The 18,371-nt window shown below is 30.3% G+C and overlaps 2 protein-coding genes across 2 annotated transcripts; both read right to left on the bottom strand.

The window, feature by feature from the left end:
- Positions 1-183: 183 nt before the first annotated feature.
- LOC120122547 (glycerophosphodiester phosphodiesterase GDPD2-like) lies at positions 184-15,192 on the bottom strand. Its single transcript, XM_039141681.1, has 8 exons — positions 15,038-15,192; positions 14,742-14,926; positions 14,497-14,556; positions 14,121-14,402; positions 13,939-14,034; positions 13,636-13,832; positions 13,301-13,547; positions 184-212 (listed from the first exon to the last, which is right to left on the bottom strand). Exons 2-7 carry the CDS (start codon positions 14,853-14,855, stop codon positions 13,331-13,333), a joined length of 966 nt encoding a protein of 321 aa, XP_038997612.1. The 5' UTR covers positions 14,856-14,926; positions 15,038-15,192; the 3' UTR covers positions 184-212; positions 13,301-13,330.
- Positions 6,498-7,661, bottom strand: LOC120122548 (NAC domain-containing protein 83-like). The gene is made up of 3 exons (XM_039141682.1): positions 7,268-7,661; positions 6,928-7,181; positions 6,498-6,826 (listed from the first exon to the last, which is right to left on the bottom strand). Exons 1-3 carry the CDS (start codon positions 7,446-7,448, stop codon positions 6,554-6,556), a joined length of 708 nt encoding a protein of 235 aa, XP_038997613.1. The 5' UTR covers positions 7,449-7,661; the 3' UTR covers positions 6,498-6,553.
- Positions 15,193-18,371: the final 3,179 nt, after the last annotated feature.

Below are 18,371 nucleotides of genomic sequence, written 5' to 3'. Positions count from 1 at the left end.
TTAATTTGTTATCTTAATAATAATGTTATAATTATATTTAAAATAAAAATATTATCATTTGGTTAGAGATATATTTATATTAGGAAAGAAATTTATTTACTTTGGTATAAGATTGAGTTTTACACATTCAAATAAAACTTTTATGATTAATATTTTAATAATTCAACCTTATAATTTATATTGTTTTTTATTAAAAGTTCTGGGTTGAAGAAGTTACAATTATATGATATCTTTTATTAATAGTTAAGAAATATTATGAATAAATGTTATCTTATAATTATTCGGGATATATAAAAAAATATTAACATATTATGGGAGAAAGTCTAATAAAAGGAAGTCTAATTGAAGGTTAAAAAAATACGTGAATGGGAGCGGCCGAAAATGTGAGAAAAAGTATAAGAATATAAATTGTGTGCAACCTAAAATGTGACATTCGTTATAACATTTTAGTTGCAATCTAAAATGTTATGTTCTTCGTAATATTTTCGTAATATTTTTAGTTGTCAATCAAAAATATGATATTGTTTATAACATTTTAGGTTGTAACTGAAAATGCTATAACGAATGTCACATTTTAAGTTGTATCAAACCTAAATTCTTATGCTTTTTCTCATATTTTGATCACGTTTATTTTATTTTTTTTTAGCCGCATTTTAACATGTCGCACCAAAAAAACTCATCGTATTATGGAAGTTTTCAAATAAATTTTGCCTCGATCATGTTTACTAGACACAACATTATTGTCCTCTCGTCAAAACATATATAAAATTTATTGAGTCTCTTTACGATTAAAAATTATAAAATAATTCATTAATTATAGAGTGTTGTTTTGTGGAGTACCCAACTATTAAAAGTTATAAAATAGTCACTAAATTATTCATATGTTCCAAACTCATTTTTTTCTGTTAAAAAATTAGTGATGTTTGAGCTTAAAGTTAACCTATTGATTGGAATATGATAAAACCTTATCTCAAAATCGTTTAGGTTGTATTTTGTGGATCGGTACCCTGCTTATATTATGTCGTCGAGCAAGTTAACATCTAGCTCAAATTATCATCATTTTTTAAACGGAAAATGATGAGTTTATAACATATAAATAATTGAACTATCATTTTATAACCTTTAATAGTCAGGAGACTCAACAAAACATTGCTCTATAATCGGGACCATTTATATATTTTACCCAACTGTTTTTGAATAGTTTGGTTATAATTAGTCGGTACATCCTAATAACCTAATCTTTTCTTGATTTATCATTAACTAAAGAGACATTCGAATGGTCAATTTGCTTGTTAACTAGATAGTCTCACAAAGATGTTCCTAGGATTTAAAATATTCAACAACTTATGTATTAAGAAAACTCAGCCCTTAGTTAACCAACTTATATCAACGTGGATGATTCAAATTAGATCTTAAATCTTCATAATTCGTTCCTAAGCTACTTTAGTATTTGTATTCAAATATGAACACAATTATAAATAAGAAGATATTTACTGGAAAAATAAAACAAAAAATTAATCGTAGTCATTGATTTTCAGTCATCCAACAGTTTTAAATTTTTATAAAACTAAAAAAAAATTATATTATGTAAGTAGATCCTAACTCATTAAAAGATACAATTGCAAATGTTTATTATTACTCTATAATGAATATAAAGTAATATATATTCATAAATTTTTAATCAGTTGATATTCAACGTTCAAACAACCTTTTATATATATATATACCCAGAGAGGCACGTGAGATTAGAATAGCATCCAGTTGGCTTCAATACCATCAAACCTCACCAGAATTTAAAAAAAAAGAGTAAATAATTGAATTCTATTTTAAACAAAAGTGTTGAGTCTGAATAAGTAGGCATGCAATGAATGGAGTCTGGTCTTTGTTATCCCTACCATACCATAAGTCCACTATGAACCATGGCTTTTGTGCTTCAACTATTAGGTCTTAGAGTTTGAAAAGTGTGGTTTACGTTCTTATCATCAAAGTATATTAAATTCAAATTTTAACGATATATTATCATAAATCACGAATTTCAAATATTAACCATGAAATAAAAATAAAAGGCACCAGTTAAATAATCATTGAACATCGTCAAAATTAGAAGTTAGTAAATATCCAACATTGGTTATAGATTGGATTGCAATCTACGAGGGGATTCTGTAGGGTTGTTGAGGCTCATTCAATTTGCACACCAGCTTTGCTTATTTCAACGTGTCTTTTCTCTGGCAAAGTAGATTTTGCAATTACTTACTATTTATTTTTGGAATCGGTCATAACAATACAAAATGGGGACATGATAGCACGTTGCAATAAGAACAAGATAGGATACGTGGCAGAATGGCAGGAATCCTATGGCAATTGGAGGACCCATCACTCATCTGCTTATCCTCAAAATTTCTTCTCATGTTCCTACTGCTACCATTTCCTGCAAAATCTCTTCTTCCAACTTCTCTCTCTTTTTTTTAATTCTACTAATAAAATCTAATTTTCTTTCGATTTCTTCATTTTTTAAGAGTTAAAACATATAAAATGTTATGAATTTAAGTAAAATATTTAAACGTTCAGATATAAAAAAATATATTATATATTGTCTATATTATACCAAATTATCCGAGGATTTGAGAGTTAAATTTATTAAAATTAAGATCATGTTGATAAAATATATAAGTAATAGAGACTAAATGTTTAATTGCACCAATTTTTTTAACTATCGTGTCATCTTCTACGTTAAATTTTAATAACATATGCTTTGATTGAACCATTTAAATAGTTAGATGGTTGAATTGAGGAAATCAAAACATTGATATTCAAACTGAAAAAGGATAATAGTCGAGTGATCATACAAGCAGTTTATTCATTTTTTATTAGTGGGAGGTAAAGTAATATCTATTAAAAAGACTCACAACTATTTATTAATAAGATCTTTAAAGATGATAATTAGATATTTAATATTATTTTATTCATTCTTTGGATTTCTTATTTTAAAGTATAAATAATCAAAGTAATATTATTTTATATATTTAATATTAATATAATATTTTAATATCATTTTAATTAAAATATTAATCATTAAAATATTTAAAATATATTTACTAATAATTTTATTGATATAATATAATATTTTTTAATAATGTAATAATAATATTATTTTAATAAATAATTAATATAATAAATAATATATATTATTTTGATAGTATAAAGATAATATACTTATTTTAATAAATATTTTTTAATATTTTTTAAATAAAATATATTAGTTTTAATATTTTTGTTTATAAAATTATACAAATAATATTTAATAATAACAATATTGACATAAATAATATTAAATATTTTATTACAATATTTATAAATAATAATATTAAATTTTTATAATAAATAATACTATTTATTATATTAGATATTTCTAATAAATAATTTTAAAAAAAATACCAATTAAAATTTATGTAATATCATTGTAAAATAATTTTTAAAAATATAATTTATTTTATAAAAAATTATAGAAATTATTTTTAGTAAAATAAACATAACTTAAATTTAAATTTTATGTTATAATTTATGGGCTACCGTACTAAGTAGGCTACCAACTTTTGTCCAGTGGTAAAGTCAGCAATGTACGCCGCAAACCAACTCTAATTGCGTATTTTACGGCAGACTATCTATGATTCCATCCCTTTTACCACAATAAACTTTGGTCCACATCTCACTAACAAATAAACCACCTGCTAGCCTTTTTAATGTAATGCACTACCGGTGGGTAGTCGGCTTAAAAGTGCTGGTTTTAGTGATGGAATTTATCTTATGTGTTTTAATGGGGGAGGAGACGATTATACTTGCTATGAGCGACTGTCCTGTAATTTTAGAGACTTTACGTCTAGTAGATCTGTCTCTTTCTATATTTTTGAGTACTATGGATAGTCATTTATTATGGATGGAGGAAGTATTTTCCATTCTAGGAATTGATACTTTTGCTGGTTTTTTGATAATTCTGTGGAATGTCTAGAATAATCGAAACTCTTTTATTCATTCTGACAGGTTGCAACCGGCGTGGCTCTTGGTGACTAATGCAAAGATACTACATCAGGACTATTTAAGGTTTATTAGTGGGGAAGAATACACAACGATCTGTAATTCTGCTATACGATGGACTCCACCTTTGGAGGAGTTATCAAAGTGAATGTTGATGGTGCCTTTGTTGCGTAGCGTCGACTATCTGCAATTGGAGTTGTTGTTCGTGATAAGTGTGGACAAGTTTGTGGTGGTTTGGCCCAGTCTTTTGTTGGATGTTTTGAGGCGGGTTTTGCGGAACTATCTGCTTTACTCGCTGGTCTTAGAATGACTTGTGATATGAGATGGTCTAATGTTCAGTTTGAAATTGATTCCTTGATTGCTCGTCCATAAGATTACACGAATTTCTACATATATTTCTATCTTCGGGGTGTATGTTCAAGAGGCTCGTGCTATTTTTCATGATCATCCTCATTTTTGTATTCTGTATACTCCTAAATAATGTAATCATGTTGCTCACGCATTAGCAAGTTGGGCTTTAAATTCGGGTAGTTCTTTGTTTTTTGAGTCGGTTTGTCTCGACATCATTGCTCAGAATATTAAAAATGATGTCATTGATCTTTGATTAATATATTTTGAGCACTCTTTTCCCCTTACTAGGTTTAGAATGAGTTTTTAATGAGGCTCATGAGTTTTCATTCAAAAATAATAATGTAATGAACCGAGACAAAGAGGTCGAGTGAGGAACAACGTTTTTATGAAAATTTCATAATTTTATATATTTTAAATTTTTTATATTTTATTGAAAATCTCTTTTTATTTTTTTAAATTTTATAAATTTATTTATTATTATATAAAAATCCACGTCCGATATTTTCACGCACGTCAAATACACTACTTACCTACGTTGGGACCACAAGGAAAAGGATAGAATTGTGAGTTTGAACCTAAAACTTAATATTAATCAAAATTAAAATAAAATTCTTTATTAAAATTGCATTATCTCTTTTAATTATAATATACTAGTAGCCCACGGGAGGAAGTAAAAGAAGTGGTGTTGACCTCGCCAAGTCCAATTTTCAAATTCTAATAATGAAAATTTTTTTTATAATTCATTTAAATATATTTAAATTTACGTGTTTTAAAAAAAATTAATTTAGTTAATATTCCGTCGATTATAATTTCTTCGACCCAAGTAAAGCAAACACATCTGGCATTAAATTGACGGCAAATAGCAATTGTTGTTAAGGTCATGAGTTAATTTTCATCCTCATTTCAATAATAAGGAACTGAGTTTTTTTTCCCCCCTTAAAAAATGAAATAATGATGTAAATGGTTTGTTTGTACATAAACATGTGGTAGTATAAGACATGTGAGTTGTGATTGGGTCCTACTACTCCTACCCGAAACAGGAAAAAAAAACAGATGATGGTGTTGCAGGAATCAAGGGATTGCACGGTTCTGATTTATGTGATGAATTAGTCGCATTTTAATAAATTGAGACTTCAACTCATCAAGTGGGCTCAGTAATAAAATAAAATGTCGATGGTTTTACAGGTCCTGGATTCAAGCAGTGACGTGTGGAACATGTACCACATGTTATCAACCTAGCATACTTTGTGCTTGTGGCTGCAACATGTACTACATGTATCTTTTTAAATATAATAGATATTGAAATTGAAATTTGATTGACATTTTGAAGAACACATGGAGATTGGTGGACGAGGTTGAAGAGTTGAGGTTAGGCAAAATAAAGTTCGTAAAATAATGTGCTTCCTCCTCTTCTTCTTCGGCTTCATTGGCTGACAAGAAGAATCCTATTCTGATCATCATGCCATTAGAATTTAGAATCCAAGCCTGGAAAATTATCTTTTAAAGACCCTTTTGTCTGTCTTTGTTCCCTTTCCCAACACTACCGAAACATTATTTTATCAGAACACATTAATTGTGCAGAATCATTTTGAAATTCAAAGGCAATGAGAGAAGAATCTCTTCACTTTTTTTTTTAATTTGGCTCCAACTCAACCCCATAACAATTCATGTCAAGTAACACAAACCCTAGAATAGTCTCCCATAGATTTGATCAACGGAAGCATATTTTACAAAGGGCATTGGGTTCTTCATATGTTGGGTTGTGTGGTATATATTTATATAATACAGGGTAAGAGAGAATCAGTCCCCATGTGCTAATGCCTTTTGCCAACAATCATCATTGCCAAAATGTTATTTTCAGATAATGTACCCTTGCAGAGATGGATCGAGTAGATAGATGGGATCGGTTTCCGTCACCGTACATAAAATTATGCGTCTATCCCATTAGATGTCTACATTTCGTATGTATATTTCTTTCATATTTGTATCTACTTTGGTCATCTTCAAACAAAATCACTTGCCTTTTGATGATAAAAAGAAGTTGGATGCTCTGTAATAATTTGTAAAATGAAAAAGTTATGGGATTTGCTTCCACAACACAATTTCTCCATTTTTTTTGCCTTCTTGCACATTAAAAAAAACATCTCATACAGTGAAACTGTATTTCTTTTCACTGCTTTCTCGTACAACAATGTGATAAAGAACTAATTTTCTCATCTAATAATCCATTGGTGCACACCCCAGTAGTTTCACTCGAGCTTGGTGACGAGGGTTGAGGAGGAAGACCAAAGACAGAGCTGTCTTCCACTGTGAAATCAATGCAACTAGCCATGTGGACTGCACTACTTGTCTGATTTCTGCCAGAACCATGTTTTTTAGCTTTTCTCTTCCTTTGAATCGCCTTGAAAACTGACCATTCCCCAAGCCTTTCCCTACTGAGCATCTGCAATATATATATAGAAGAAAATCCATCACATCAAAAATCTTTAATGTCTGCTGGCTGCTTTATATTATATTTGCAGGAATTTGTTGTTATTATCGTACCTGTGTAGGATAAAGTGATTCAGCAGAGCCAACAAGGCGAAACTGATGCAGAAACCATCGAGTGTTGGTCTCATTTGAACGCTTCCTTTCACAGAAAACCAAAGCTTTTCTCATACCGATTACTTGATTGGCCCCAGAAGCTAAAATTGGTTTCTCTTTGCCTATGGCCTTCCAGTAACCACAACTCTTGCGTTTGTTGTTACTGTCATTACCATACCTTTTGCTAAAGAAATATTTGTTTTCTTTCACATCACCTGAAACTCGCAAAATATTAACATATATAGGTTTGATACTAAAAGCATTAAGGTTGAGAATTATTAAACCGAATGGGAAAGCTAACCAGGCAGGCTCCAAGGATCGGTCTGCAAAACGTCCAACTCGGGAATGACAGAAGAAGGTAAAGGAAGATTCAAAGCCTTTCTCTTCAAGTAATGAACCACAAGCTCTTCATCTGTAGGATGGAACCTGTAACCAATAGGCATCTTCACTCCTCCATTAACAGCAAAGTTCTGAGCTTCCATGCTACCCTTAAGCTTGTATGTGTTTCACTTATCTGAATCCCTCAAGTCCCAAACCAAACCTGAGCTAGCTTAGCCGATTGGAATCAAGCAAAGAAACCCATGTACGGATGGGAAAAGGAAACCCCAAAGCAAAGGCAAAGGGAACAAGAGGGAAGACTTATAGGGAGAAGAAAGGCAAGAGAGGTAGCTTTTATATATAGGAGAGATGGGTATTGGCCAAAGTGGAAACAACTCTTTCGTTGACTGTAATAAAATAAGCAAACACCCCCAATTCATTGCTTTCTATTGAGGGTTCATTTCTTACACAAACGTGTAAGAAAACTTGTACCCTTCTCTGGTCAAGAACCTCTCTCAGCTCTTTCAGCAAATGACCCCACTTAAAAAAATATTATTTTCTATTTCAACCTAAAATGACCTCATATTTTCCGTTTAATTAGCCGGAAATCTCATTATCGCTAATGTAAGATTATAATAATATATTTTTTTAGGTATATTATTGAGAATGCCATTACTTCTATTTCTTTAGATATTGTTGGATTACTGGTATTTTAAACTAAAATGTCCTTATTTTTTTTCTAAAATATCATTTTTCTGTCATTGAATAATAAAAATTTACGAAGATTAAATTACAAATTTATCCTTAAACTATTTTATATTTACAAAAAAAGTCTATAATAAAATTGTACCCTTTCAATAAATCTTTTTATATTTTTCAATTTTGTAAAAAAAATTATATAAATTTTATGAATTTAATTTTTTTAAAGAAAATATATAAATATTTTCTAACTTGTTAAAATATATATATATAATAAGGACAATTTGGTCAAATATACATTCCAATAATATTTTATTCCTTTAACCAAACACGGTAATCTTACATTTCTGCTAAACCAACCAAACACAAAATACAACATTCCAAGTAATCATATTCCCTGGTAATCTTATATTCCCACTGGTAATCTTATATTCCCTAAACCAAACGCACCCTAAAGTGATGTGCTTTTGGTAAGTTTTTTTTGTTATAACCGAAAATATTATATTACTTTTAACCTAACGTGTTACTTATCTATACTAAAAAATTACATAATTGGTAAAAGAATGATTTTATTGTAACTTTCCACGTTACAGCTGAAATAGTTATGCAAATTATATGACTTATTATGGAGAGCACAATATTTTAAGTTTTAATCTAAAATATTATCCCTTAATAAAATTTTTAACATTTTGCAACCTTATATTAACCGATTATATTTTAGAATATGTTAGTTTTATCCCTTCATTTTCATGGACCCACCAAAACACACCATCGAAGGGCTCATATCATGTTTGTAATACATGATCCACTGAATCCCAATCGCCCATTTCAAATGCCCTCAACTCTACAACATCATGATTAGTTAAAATAGTTGAGTAAGAGATGGATGAAACATTTGTGGTTAACAAGAGTTGTTCCTTAATTCCCTCAACATTGATTAATCGGTTCCTTGCATGTGATGAAAGGGAAAACCTTAGAATTTACCCAAAGTGAAAGTGTGGGATCCTTTTGTTTCCTAAATTCTAAGCCTTGGAGTTTTTGATGATGAGATGGAAGATTTTTATGTTTTGGTTAGCCTCCAACTTAATCATGCACTTGGGATTTGGTCGTAATTCCAAGTTGTTGGCTTAGAATCAAAGTTTTTAGTTTTAGGGTTTATTCCCCAACTACTAGAGTTGCTTCATAATTTTGTTGGTCATGGAATATTAATTATCATTTTTCTTTTGACCTTTCACATCTTTTTTACAGCTTATGTTCCCACTCAATTTTAACTATCACTACACAATTCTATAATGAGATTAGGGGGAAAGTTTGTATACATGGCCAAAATTTGTTATTAGCTCGTATAATATGTATAATGAGATTAGGGGGAAAGTTACATTTGGGTCCTTATTAATTTAAATTTAAATAATATTAAACTTTTACTCCCTCCAAAATTTTAGACGGAACATATAATTAGTCCCTATTATTTTAAACTTAAATAATTTATCCCTCACAATATTTGATTATAGCTCCGTCTCTTATAAGATTGGAAATGATAAAATTAACTAGATCCACAAAGTATACATAGTAGGAGGACTAAGAAAAGAGTTTAACCAGAAAAAACCTTAATGAAAGGAAAGGTGAACTTACTACATACTAATTTACTTTTGTTTTCTACTCCAAGTTAGGTAAAAGATTGATTTTGGGAGCCACGTTCTTTAACTTACTACAATTAACATGTAAATCATTCACTATTATAGTTTACCGTTAATAATGAAATGTGTTTTTTAATTGGAAATGCACGGACTTTAAGTAACCCAATTGTGCATTGTAAGATGAAATTCCAACCAAAAACGACAAAAACAATAGACAGAAAAAGAGTATTAAATAAATAAACACAACCATCCTTTCTTAGTCCAAAGCCTAGTCAACATTGGTGATGGATAATAACCCATTATTAAGATGACTCTCAAATTTTTAATAGTCCAAATATTAATGCCCTAATATTTTTTTAATAATTTAAGATGATTATAAGTTAGTATTTGTTCAGAATTTTTATTCGCTATCGATAATATATACATATACTCTACATATGCAACTGCTCGAATTCGGGATATCTAAGAAAAATAACATTATTTTTTACCACTAAAATCTTTCAATGAGTTTTCTTAATATTGTATATTTACGACTCTTCCTCTCCTACACTCGGCTTATCTTATGTTAAGAGTTATAAATTTAATAAATTATATTAAAAATTTAAGAAATATAAAATTATAAAACTTTTAAAAAAAACTATAAAATTAAATCCTTAATAAAAATTATATTTAATTATATAAAAATTTAAAATCTTTAAAAATTCAACCGCATCCAAACACCTCTAGATGCATCATTGAATATATATTATTCTTGTTTAGCAGAAGTTATCAAGAATTGAAAGTTGAAACACACGAATCAAATTACCTTAATAGTTAAAGAAATAGTTGTTTCTAGAGGTTTCAGATTCCAACACTAGAAATTATAAAATATTTAAATATTTATTATCAAATAATTAAGAGTTTTAGAATATATACTACCACCTCTAAGTATCCTAGTCTAGACGTTTCGTTTGTGAATTAAATTTGTCCTTTACTTAGTTGTCACAGCTGTTTCGTTATCTATTTTCTATGATCCATAGGGCGGTGCTGTCCCCCTACAGGTCCTGACGGATTGTCCTACTATTTAGATAGATACATTTGTCCCTTTTTTAATTAATTAGTTAATGCCATTTCAAGTGTTACTTTTCATACCTTGCTAATCGTCGTTTTAGTTCATGTTCATGAACCATGTAATTTATTTAATTAATTTAATTTAATTTAAAATATATGTATATCAATAATTGAAATTAGCTACATACTACAAGCAAGTCGGTTGTCCCTAACTAGGCTAAGTTTCTTGCCCTAATGTCTACATACATGATCTCTAAACCATATGTTATTATGGCCAAAAAATTTGAGAATCCGATTATAAATTTTTCGTATAACAAATTGAATCTAAATTTAAATTTTTTAAATAGACAATTGTATAATTATTTTTTGCTAATTTGATTTTATTACCCAAAGAATCAAAACTCCTATAAAAAAACACATCACCGATCACAGAGGATATTTACAGACTAATTACAAAAAAATCGATCGGTTTAATCAATACCCCATGATATACAAAGTTTGGAGTTAACATAATCAAGCCTAGTGATATTTATCCCCCTTAATTTAATTCCTACTAAAGCTTTGATGTTACTGAAGATTTCTGCTGAATTTTGATAGCATCTTTTAAAAATTCTTCGGTTGCGTTCCACCTACAAAACATAGACGTTGGCACTCTAAGCGATTTTAAGGATAGTGGTTAGAAGTGACTTTCCTTTTCAAGTATTACCTGCCCAAGCAACCATGTCTTCCCAGGATTGTAAAGTCCTATGTAATCCACTAAGGTGCAGAATTTTCTCTTAAATGAGATGCGAATTGTTATTCGAAAAACAAATGGTTTCGACTTTCCATTAAATCATTGCAAAGAACACTAATCCCAGAAGAAGTAATCCTCATGCGTTGAAGACGGTCACGAGTGGGAAGCCTATCTAAAAATGCCATCTAAGCTATCAAACTATTTTTAGGAATGTGATGGGGGAACCAAATCAAAGAATACCAAGTCATTTTGTCTCATTTTTGTCTGATCTCCTGCTAAATTTGTCTTATAGAAAGGGCTCCACTCGAGAGGATTGGTTGAGCTTCTGTTCTAAGTTTAAGAATCTTGTTAAGAACGATTATAATATAATATTTATTCATAATTTTTCTTAATAATTAACAACGCTAGGGGTATAAATATATAGAACTTGGACGAATAAAGTTGTGTTCATTTTTTTATAGTGTATATGTTTAATTCGTGTTTGTTTAAATTTTCAGTATCATGTTCTTGTTCGTTTAATGTTCGCAAATACATTTGTTTATCGTTTGCGACCATGTTTGTTTAACCTTCATTTAATGTTTACAAGCTAAAGAAAAATGATAAAACTACATCATTGGTCCTTAATTTCCTTATGTTTCACATTTGGAACTTCAAAATTCACCTTATGTTCAATTTAGTTTCCATATTCATCAATATTTAAAATATAAAAAATAAAAGAAAAAGAAGGAACCGAATAAACAAGAAATAAATGAATTTGTTCGTGAACATAAAGAAATCGAATACACATATATCCGTGTTCGTTCATTTATTAAATGAACATAAAATTTTTGTTCATACTCGTTTATTTAATTTAATTAACAAACATAAACAAACGTTATATGAATGATTCACAAATAGTTCATCAAATGCTATGTTCATTTACACCCCTAGACAATGCACACACCCTATAAACACAGCTACTTGAACCCAAAACCTTAAGGGAAAACAACACACATTTTAATCACTGAGACGAGTCAATAAGTTTGAATATTATATAATTTGCATGAGATGATATTTGTTTATTTATTGTTGTAGAATATGTTATAAGTTGAAGATAGGAGTAAAGGCAAAAATAATTGGTGTTGTTTGTAGAGTAAGCACATAATTACTTGTTTGCATCCATATTTACAAATTTATTACACTTTACTGTTCTTCTATCAACGCACCGTACAAATTATCATCTAAAATATAATCAAATAGGTTCAACGTAATCAAACCTAAAGCCTTCCCCTTCAATCTTCTTAGTGCGCAACCTACCTCTTCCTCTCAACTTTTCCTTTGCATGCAGGAACCTCCAAATTATGTTTAGGGGTTAATTAATTTTTATAATGTTATAAACTTATAATGTTATTTTATTATTTTTAAATTATAATTTTTAAAAAGGTTGAGAATTTTGAGTTATCTTAGTTACTATTCGAGTTGTATTTTATAGCTCGACTTGTAGTTGAAATTTTTTCGAATAGAGTTGAGTTTATGAAATTTCAACGAAAAAATTTCAACTCGAAGTCAATTAGAGTAAAAAAAATTAATTTTTTGAGTCGAGTCGATTTTTACCAAACCCTATTATAAGACGAAATTAAGCCCAAACCAATATTCAACCCCCCTATATACATTTGTTTACTCTCCAGAAATTCCAATATTTTATACTCCTCTTGCATTTTAGTTTTTATATTTGAGTAATCTTTTTATAGTAAACCTTAACCCCAAATTTTATATATTTAAACGTTAAATTTTAATCTCAAAATTCTATTGTTTCAGGAGAGATTTGTCTCATTTATCATTTTAACTAAAGTAGGAGGAAGTAACAATTTTATATTCAAACATATAAATGGGTTACAGCCCTAAAAAAAGGCAAGGAATGGGCAAAATAATGTTGTAAGGGCATGACTTAGTGCTGCTGTATCAACTCTGGGATGAGCTTTAAGAGAAAGGAGAGCTCTTTCTGAGAGAACTGAAGCTTCGAATTCGACTCACTCTCTTTTCCACCACTCGCTTCGTCCGGCTTAATCATGTCGTCCACGGTCCGCGAGATCTCTTCAACGAAGTCGACTATCACTCCATCGATTCCCATCAAATATTGCACGTAAACTGCCTCGGGCACATTGCTGCAATAACAATACAAAACTCAAATTCAGACGCAAGAACTTTTCCAATGGTCATGTTTCTATGAATGTTTAAAATCGAGAGACTTACTTCAGTTTCCCATAGGTGAGGAGAGAAAGGTTAGAGTCTTTGATCTTAGGCACTGCACCTGGATCTTTAAACACTCCTTTGATCTCTGAAACAATCCCTTGTAAACCACCTTCCAAGCACACCTTCATGGCCTCCTCCAGGGAGTTCCTCCTAACATCGTAGTAAGTTTCGGTCCCGCCTTCCGTTAAGAAGAAAACCTGTCGGATTTTTTCCAACATAACAAACATCAATAAACAAAGAACACCCTGAGATCAACTGAATCATTGCATTAAGAATGTAGCTAGCATAGATAGAGCCCCTTACAGGATAGTTGTTCTGCAACTTCCTAACAAGTTGAGCTGCATCAGGCTGAAAAGTAGAGAAGATTATTGGCCTATATCTGGCAAACTCAAACACCACCTGTCGTAAAATTCACAGCAAATAAGAATCACAATCTTTTATTTGTGATGATATGTAAATTTCATCTTTCTAAGATATATATATACCTGTAAGATAACTTGGAGAATATGGGTGAGATGGTCTGATTGATAAACCTTGTAGTCATCAAATTTCAACTCTATATTGAAACCTAAAGAAGGCTCCACTTTCTGGAAAGCTTCTTGCAATGTACACAGTGAATCGTCTGTTTCAACATTCCACTTCTCAAATTTGCCATCCTTTGTTTTCCTATATAAACATTTCCCTTCTTTCCCTGCTTCTTTCTGGGGTCCATAGCAAAGGAATTCTGCTAAACATAATTCTGTGACTCTTTTCTCGAAAATAGTACCCTGGAATTAATACCAAATTGATTTCCAAAGTTCAATCTTTGAAGGAATATATATATATACATACAAAGATAGTATATAAGAAAAGTGAACATACATTCTCTTCAGAGAGGATAACGTCGTCATGGAAAATGACAGGGCAGTCATCCTTTGTTACCTACAAAAAACCACAACGGGTTCCTTTATTTATTTTTTCCTGTGATAAATTTTTTATTTCAATTAGACAAAAAAAAACCACAAGATCAGTAGGCGCCGACCGACAGCGAATAAGATTTCGGTTCTTTCAAAGACGACCCCGAATTGGGCAGAAAAAGGGAAACTTCCAAGAATTTGAATGGTTACCTGAACATCGAATTCAATGAAATCGAGGGGAAATTTAGCAGCAGAGTTGAAGGAGAGAAGGGAGTTCTCTTTAATGGCTTTCATTCTTGAATCAGAGCTCTGTAAAATGTTCATGCCATGCCCTCTGTGCCCTATAAGCAAGAAGTTTGGTATCCTACACGACGCTGCTCTGTTCAAATCCACCTCTATACACACAAACAAAATCCCATTATCGTAGGGTTCATAATGCATTCATCAACATCAAGAACAAAGAACAACCCAGATTGCAATTATGATCAAGAAACAAAGAGAGTTACCTTTGGAAAACCGGGCGGAGTAGAGAGAAAGGGAAGCCTTTTCCGTGACTTGGTCGATGTTCGGCACGTCGGAGACATATAAAAGCTTTAAGAGCAGCCATGGTTTTATTAAAACAAAACTCAAGGATCTGGATTCTTAGAATTACGGGGAAGCGTTGAAGAACATGTCTGGCATTTAAGGAGGGAGGGAGAGAAGGAATATTCAATAACATACATCATAGATTCCCTCCAGTATTGTATGCTTTTTGACTCGGTTACTTAAAAATCAGTTGGTTTATCTGCTACTCCCGGACGCAGGGGAAGTGTCTGTGGAGATCCACTTAAATTAGCAAGTAGCGGGGACGTGGAAGGCAGTGATTGGATAAGATAATGGTGATGAATAGTATAATATATAAGGAAATAGTTGGATAGATAGGATAAAACGTGGGGACCTTTTCCCCAATTGGGATGATGTGTTTCCACGTTAGACTGAGCTGTTTGTGGCTTAGGAATTGTATGTGTAAAAGTGTGAGTATTGGTACAGAAGCAATTAGGTCGTGTGAGTAAAGCAAAAGCAAACACAATGCAATTGCTTAGCTTCATTTCAGTGTCCTTTAAGACGTGGGCTTTGGTCTGTGTTAGGTTTCCACATTTATGTGAAAATTATAGGTGGTTCACATAATGTAAAATTATCAGTAGAAATAAAAGATTATCAGATAATATGATTACTGAGAATGTTGTATTTTGTGTTTGATTAGTTTAGCAGGAATGTAAGATTGCAGTGTTTGGTTAAAGGAATAAAAGATTATTAGAATGTATATTTTACCAAATTATCCTTATTATATATTTTTTTTAACAAGTTGAATTTTACTATAATATTACTATAATTAATTTATATATTTTCTTTAAAAATTTTAAATTCATAAATTTATATAATTTTTTTACAAATTTTAAATTCATAAATTTATATAATTTTTTTTTACAAAATTAAAAAGAAAAATAGGTTTAATGATAGAGTAAAATTTTATTTTAACCCCTGAACTTCATATAAAATTTTAATTATAGATTTTTTTTTGTAAATCTAAAATAGTTTAAGGATAAATTTGTAATTTAACATTCGTAGAATTTTTATTATTCAACGATAGAAGAATGATTTTTTGGAAAAATATTTTAAGGGCATTTTAGTCCAAAAAGCCGGTAATCCAACAATACCTAAGAGAATGAGAGTAATCACATTCCCGGTAATATACTCCAAAAAATCCACTGTTGGGAATAAAAGATTACCGGGAATACGATTACTGACCAACCAAACGGGGGAATGAGGATTCCATTCCCCCGGTAATCCTACATACCCATAATCAAACACGTTCTTACATGTACGTTGGATACTCTGTGGGCATAACTACGGAAAGCTCGTTTTGATTCGAAAAATCGATTTGTTTTTTAATTTTGAGTTATTCGAGGTAACTCAAATTATCAATTTGGTTTTCGAATTTTAGTCTAGTTGAAATTTCAAAATTTCGAGTAACTCGAAAAATAAAAAATTTGGATGAGTATTTTGACAAATTTGTGATTTGGTCCCTAATTTCTTATTCCTTCAATTCCTCCTTCATTTTAAGTCAAAATTTCATCAAATTTGAACCAGATGCTTCTAAACCATAATATAATACATATGTACTTTCAATTCCACTTTTGATAGCAAATTTTCTACTTTTTAAATTTAGTCCCTCAATTTTGCATGATTTCCGTATTTTTTTCAATTCATCATTCATTTTAAGTACGTTTTTGACCAAATTTAAATCACATGTTTCCCTACCACCATAGAATACCTATGAACTTCAATAATTTTTTTACTAAAAATATACTCTCTTTTTTAATTTAGTCCTTTAACTTTACATTTTTATCAATTTAGTCTTTTGGCTACAATTGTTTTTAAATTTTTTCTTCACATCAATTCTTTGACTCCTTTATACTCTCATTAATCTTTTATCCTCAAAATATATTCTTTGAAATATAATATTGTAAATATATTTTAAATTTTAGGTTGTATGTGATATATTAAATAATATTGTAATGTGAAAAGAATATGAAGAAATATATATCTTATATGGTTAGAGAAATTCAAAAAATTGGAATAAATTCGTACTATAATACTATAAATAATTTCAATTAAATTTGTATAGAAACTCAAACAACTTGACTTGAATTTCTTAAACTCGACTTAGAAAAATTTCAAGTTAAGTTCGAGTTATAAAATATGACTCGCCAACTTGAATAACTCAAAATTTTTTCGATCGAATGCTCACCCCTAAGTATATCATGTTTCAGATGCAAGTAATGCCCAGACAATAGACGGATACCCATCCTAAAATTCATATTTTTCTTATGTTAAATGTCAATTTAGTTGATAATGTCCACCTTAAAATTTTATTTATGTCAACTTGAAATCAAAAATTTATATTATTAGTATATATATTCACCCTCAAAAATATTTTTAGATTTATACATAACCATCTCCTTCTATTTGTAACTCGACTCTGTATAAAATAATACAGTCAGCTAGAAAAGGAGGAGAATACGTGTATGAGTCACTGGTGCATCATATATAAATAAAAGTTGCTTTCTTTTCGTGGTTGTCATATGATAATTGTTAAAAGTCCAAAGTTTGGCAACCAACATTGAAAATAGTTTTCAAAGTTTGGTAAATGTTTCTTTGAAAATGGTTTTTAAAGTTTGGTAAATGTTTCTTTGAAAAATGGTTTTTCAAAGTTTGGTAGATGTTTGTTGAAAAATTGTAATGAGGTAATTATAATTAGTCACTGGACTTTAAGGTATTTATAAGATTAGTCCTTAAGCTTCAACTATAAATACACTAACCCATTTAGCTTCAAAATCATCCCAAAATCTCAAATCATTTCTTTCTCCCATTACTAGAGAGCTTTCTTGTGAGTAGTGAGTGTTTTGTAAACACCTGTAAATTTTCTCTCTTAGTAAAAGATTTGCAGCGGTCCGGAGACTTAAGCAAAATTAGCTGAACTCCGTTATCAATTTCGGGTATTATTTTTCCGCTTTTATTTCACATTCTCACTAATTTGGTTATAGGGAAATTACTCGTACTTGGTTTATTTCTCAACAACTGGTAATCAATGCTTTTGGTTGTGAATTTTGTCAATTTTTTCCGAGGTTACTATTCATTACTATTCATGTGAATAGTGAATTTTGTGAATAGTGAAATTACCGGTGATACGAATTTGTCGACGGAGGTGTTCTAATACACGGTGGTTCGCAAGAATTGTCAGAAACGATCCAAACGAAGCCAGATTCGAGTGGGAGCGATGGCTGCAGACGAAGGGAA

This window comes from Hibiscus syriacus, unplaced genomic scaffold (genome assembly GCF_006381635.1).
Source record: "Hibiscus syriacus cultivar Baekdansim isolate YM2019G1 unplaced genomic scaffold, ASM638163v2 tig00110387_pilon, whole genome shotgun sequence".
Classification (NCBI taxonomy): Eukaryota; Viridiplantae; Streptophyta; class Magnoliopsida; order Malvales; family Malvaceae; genus Hibiscus; species Hibiscus syriacus.
The sequence above is the reverse complement of the archived record's forward strand: the minus strand, read 5'-3'. Positions and strand labels throughout refer to the sequence as shown.

Bases quoted from the DNA above. Each gene is read 5' to 3' on its own strand.
- LOC120122548 (XM_039141682.1), bottom strand. From the start codon at position 7,448: ATGGAAGCTCAGAACTTTGCTGTTAATGGAGGAGTGAAGATGCCTATT. The intron at 7,182-7,267 runs GTTAGCTTTCCC...TGCGAGTTTCAG, and splicing joins CGATCCTTGGAGCCTGCCTG to GTGATGTGAAAGAAAACAAA. The intron at 6,827-6,927 runs GTACGATAATAA...TATATATTGCAG, and splicing joins AATCACTTTATCCTACACAG to ATGCTCAGTAGGGAAAGGCT.
- LOC120122547 (XM_039141681.1), bottom strand. From the start codon at position 14,855: ATGAACATTTTACAGAGCTCTGATTCAAGAATGAAAGCCATTAAAGAG. The intron at 14,403-14,496 runs GTATGTTCACTT...TATTAATTCCAG, and splicing joins TTATCCTCTCTGAAGAGAAT to GGTACTATTTTCGAGAAAAG. The intron at 13,833-13,938 runs GTAAGGGGCTCT...AAAATCCGACAG, and splicing joins AGTTGCAGAACAACTATCCT to GTTTTCTTCTTAACGGAAGG.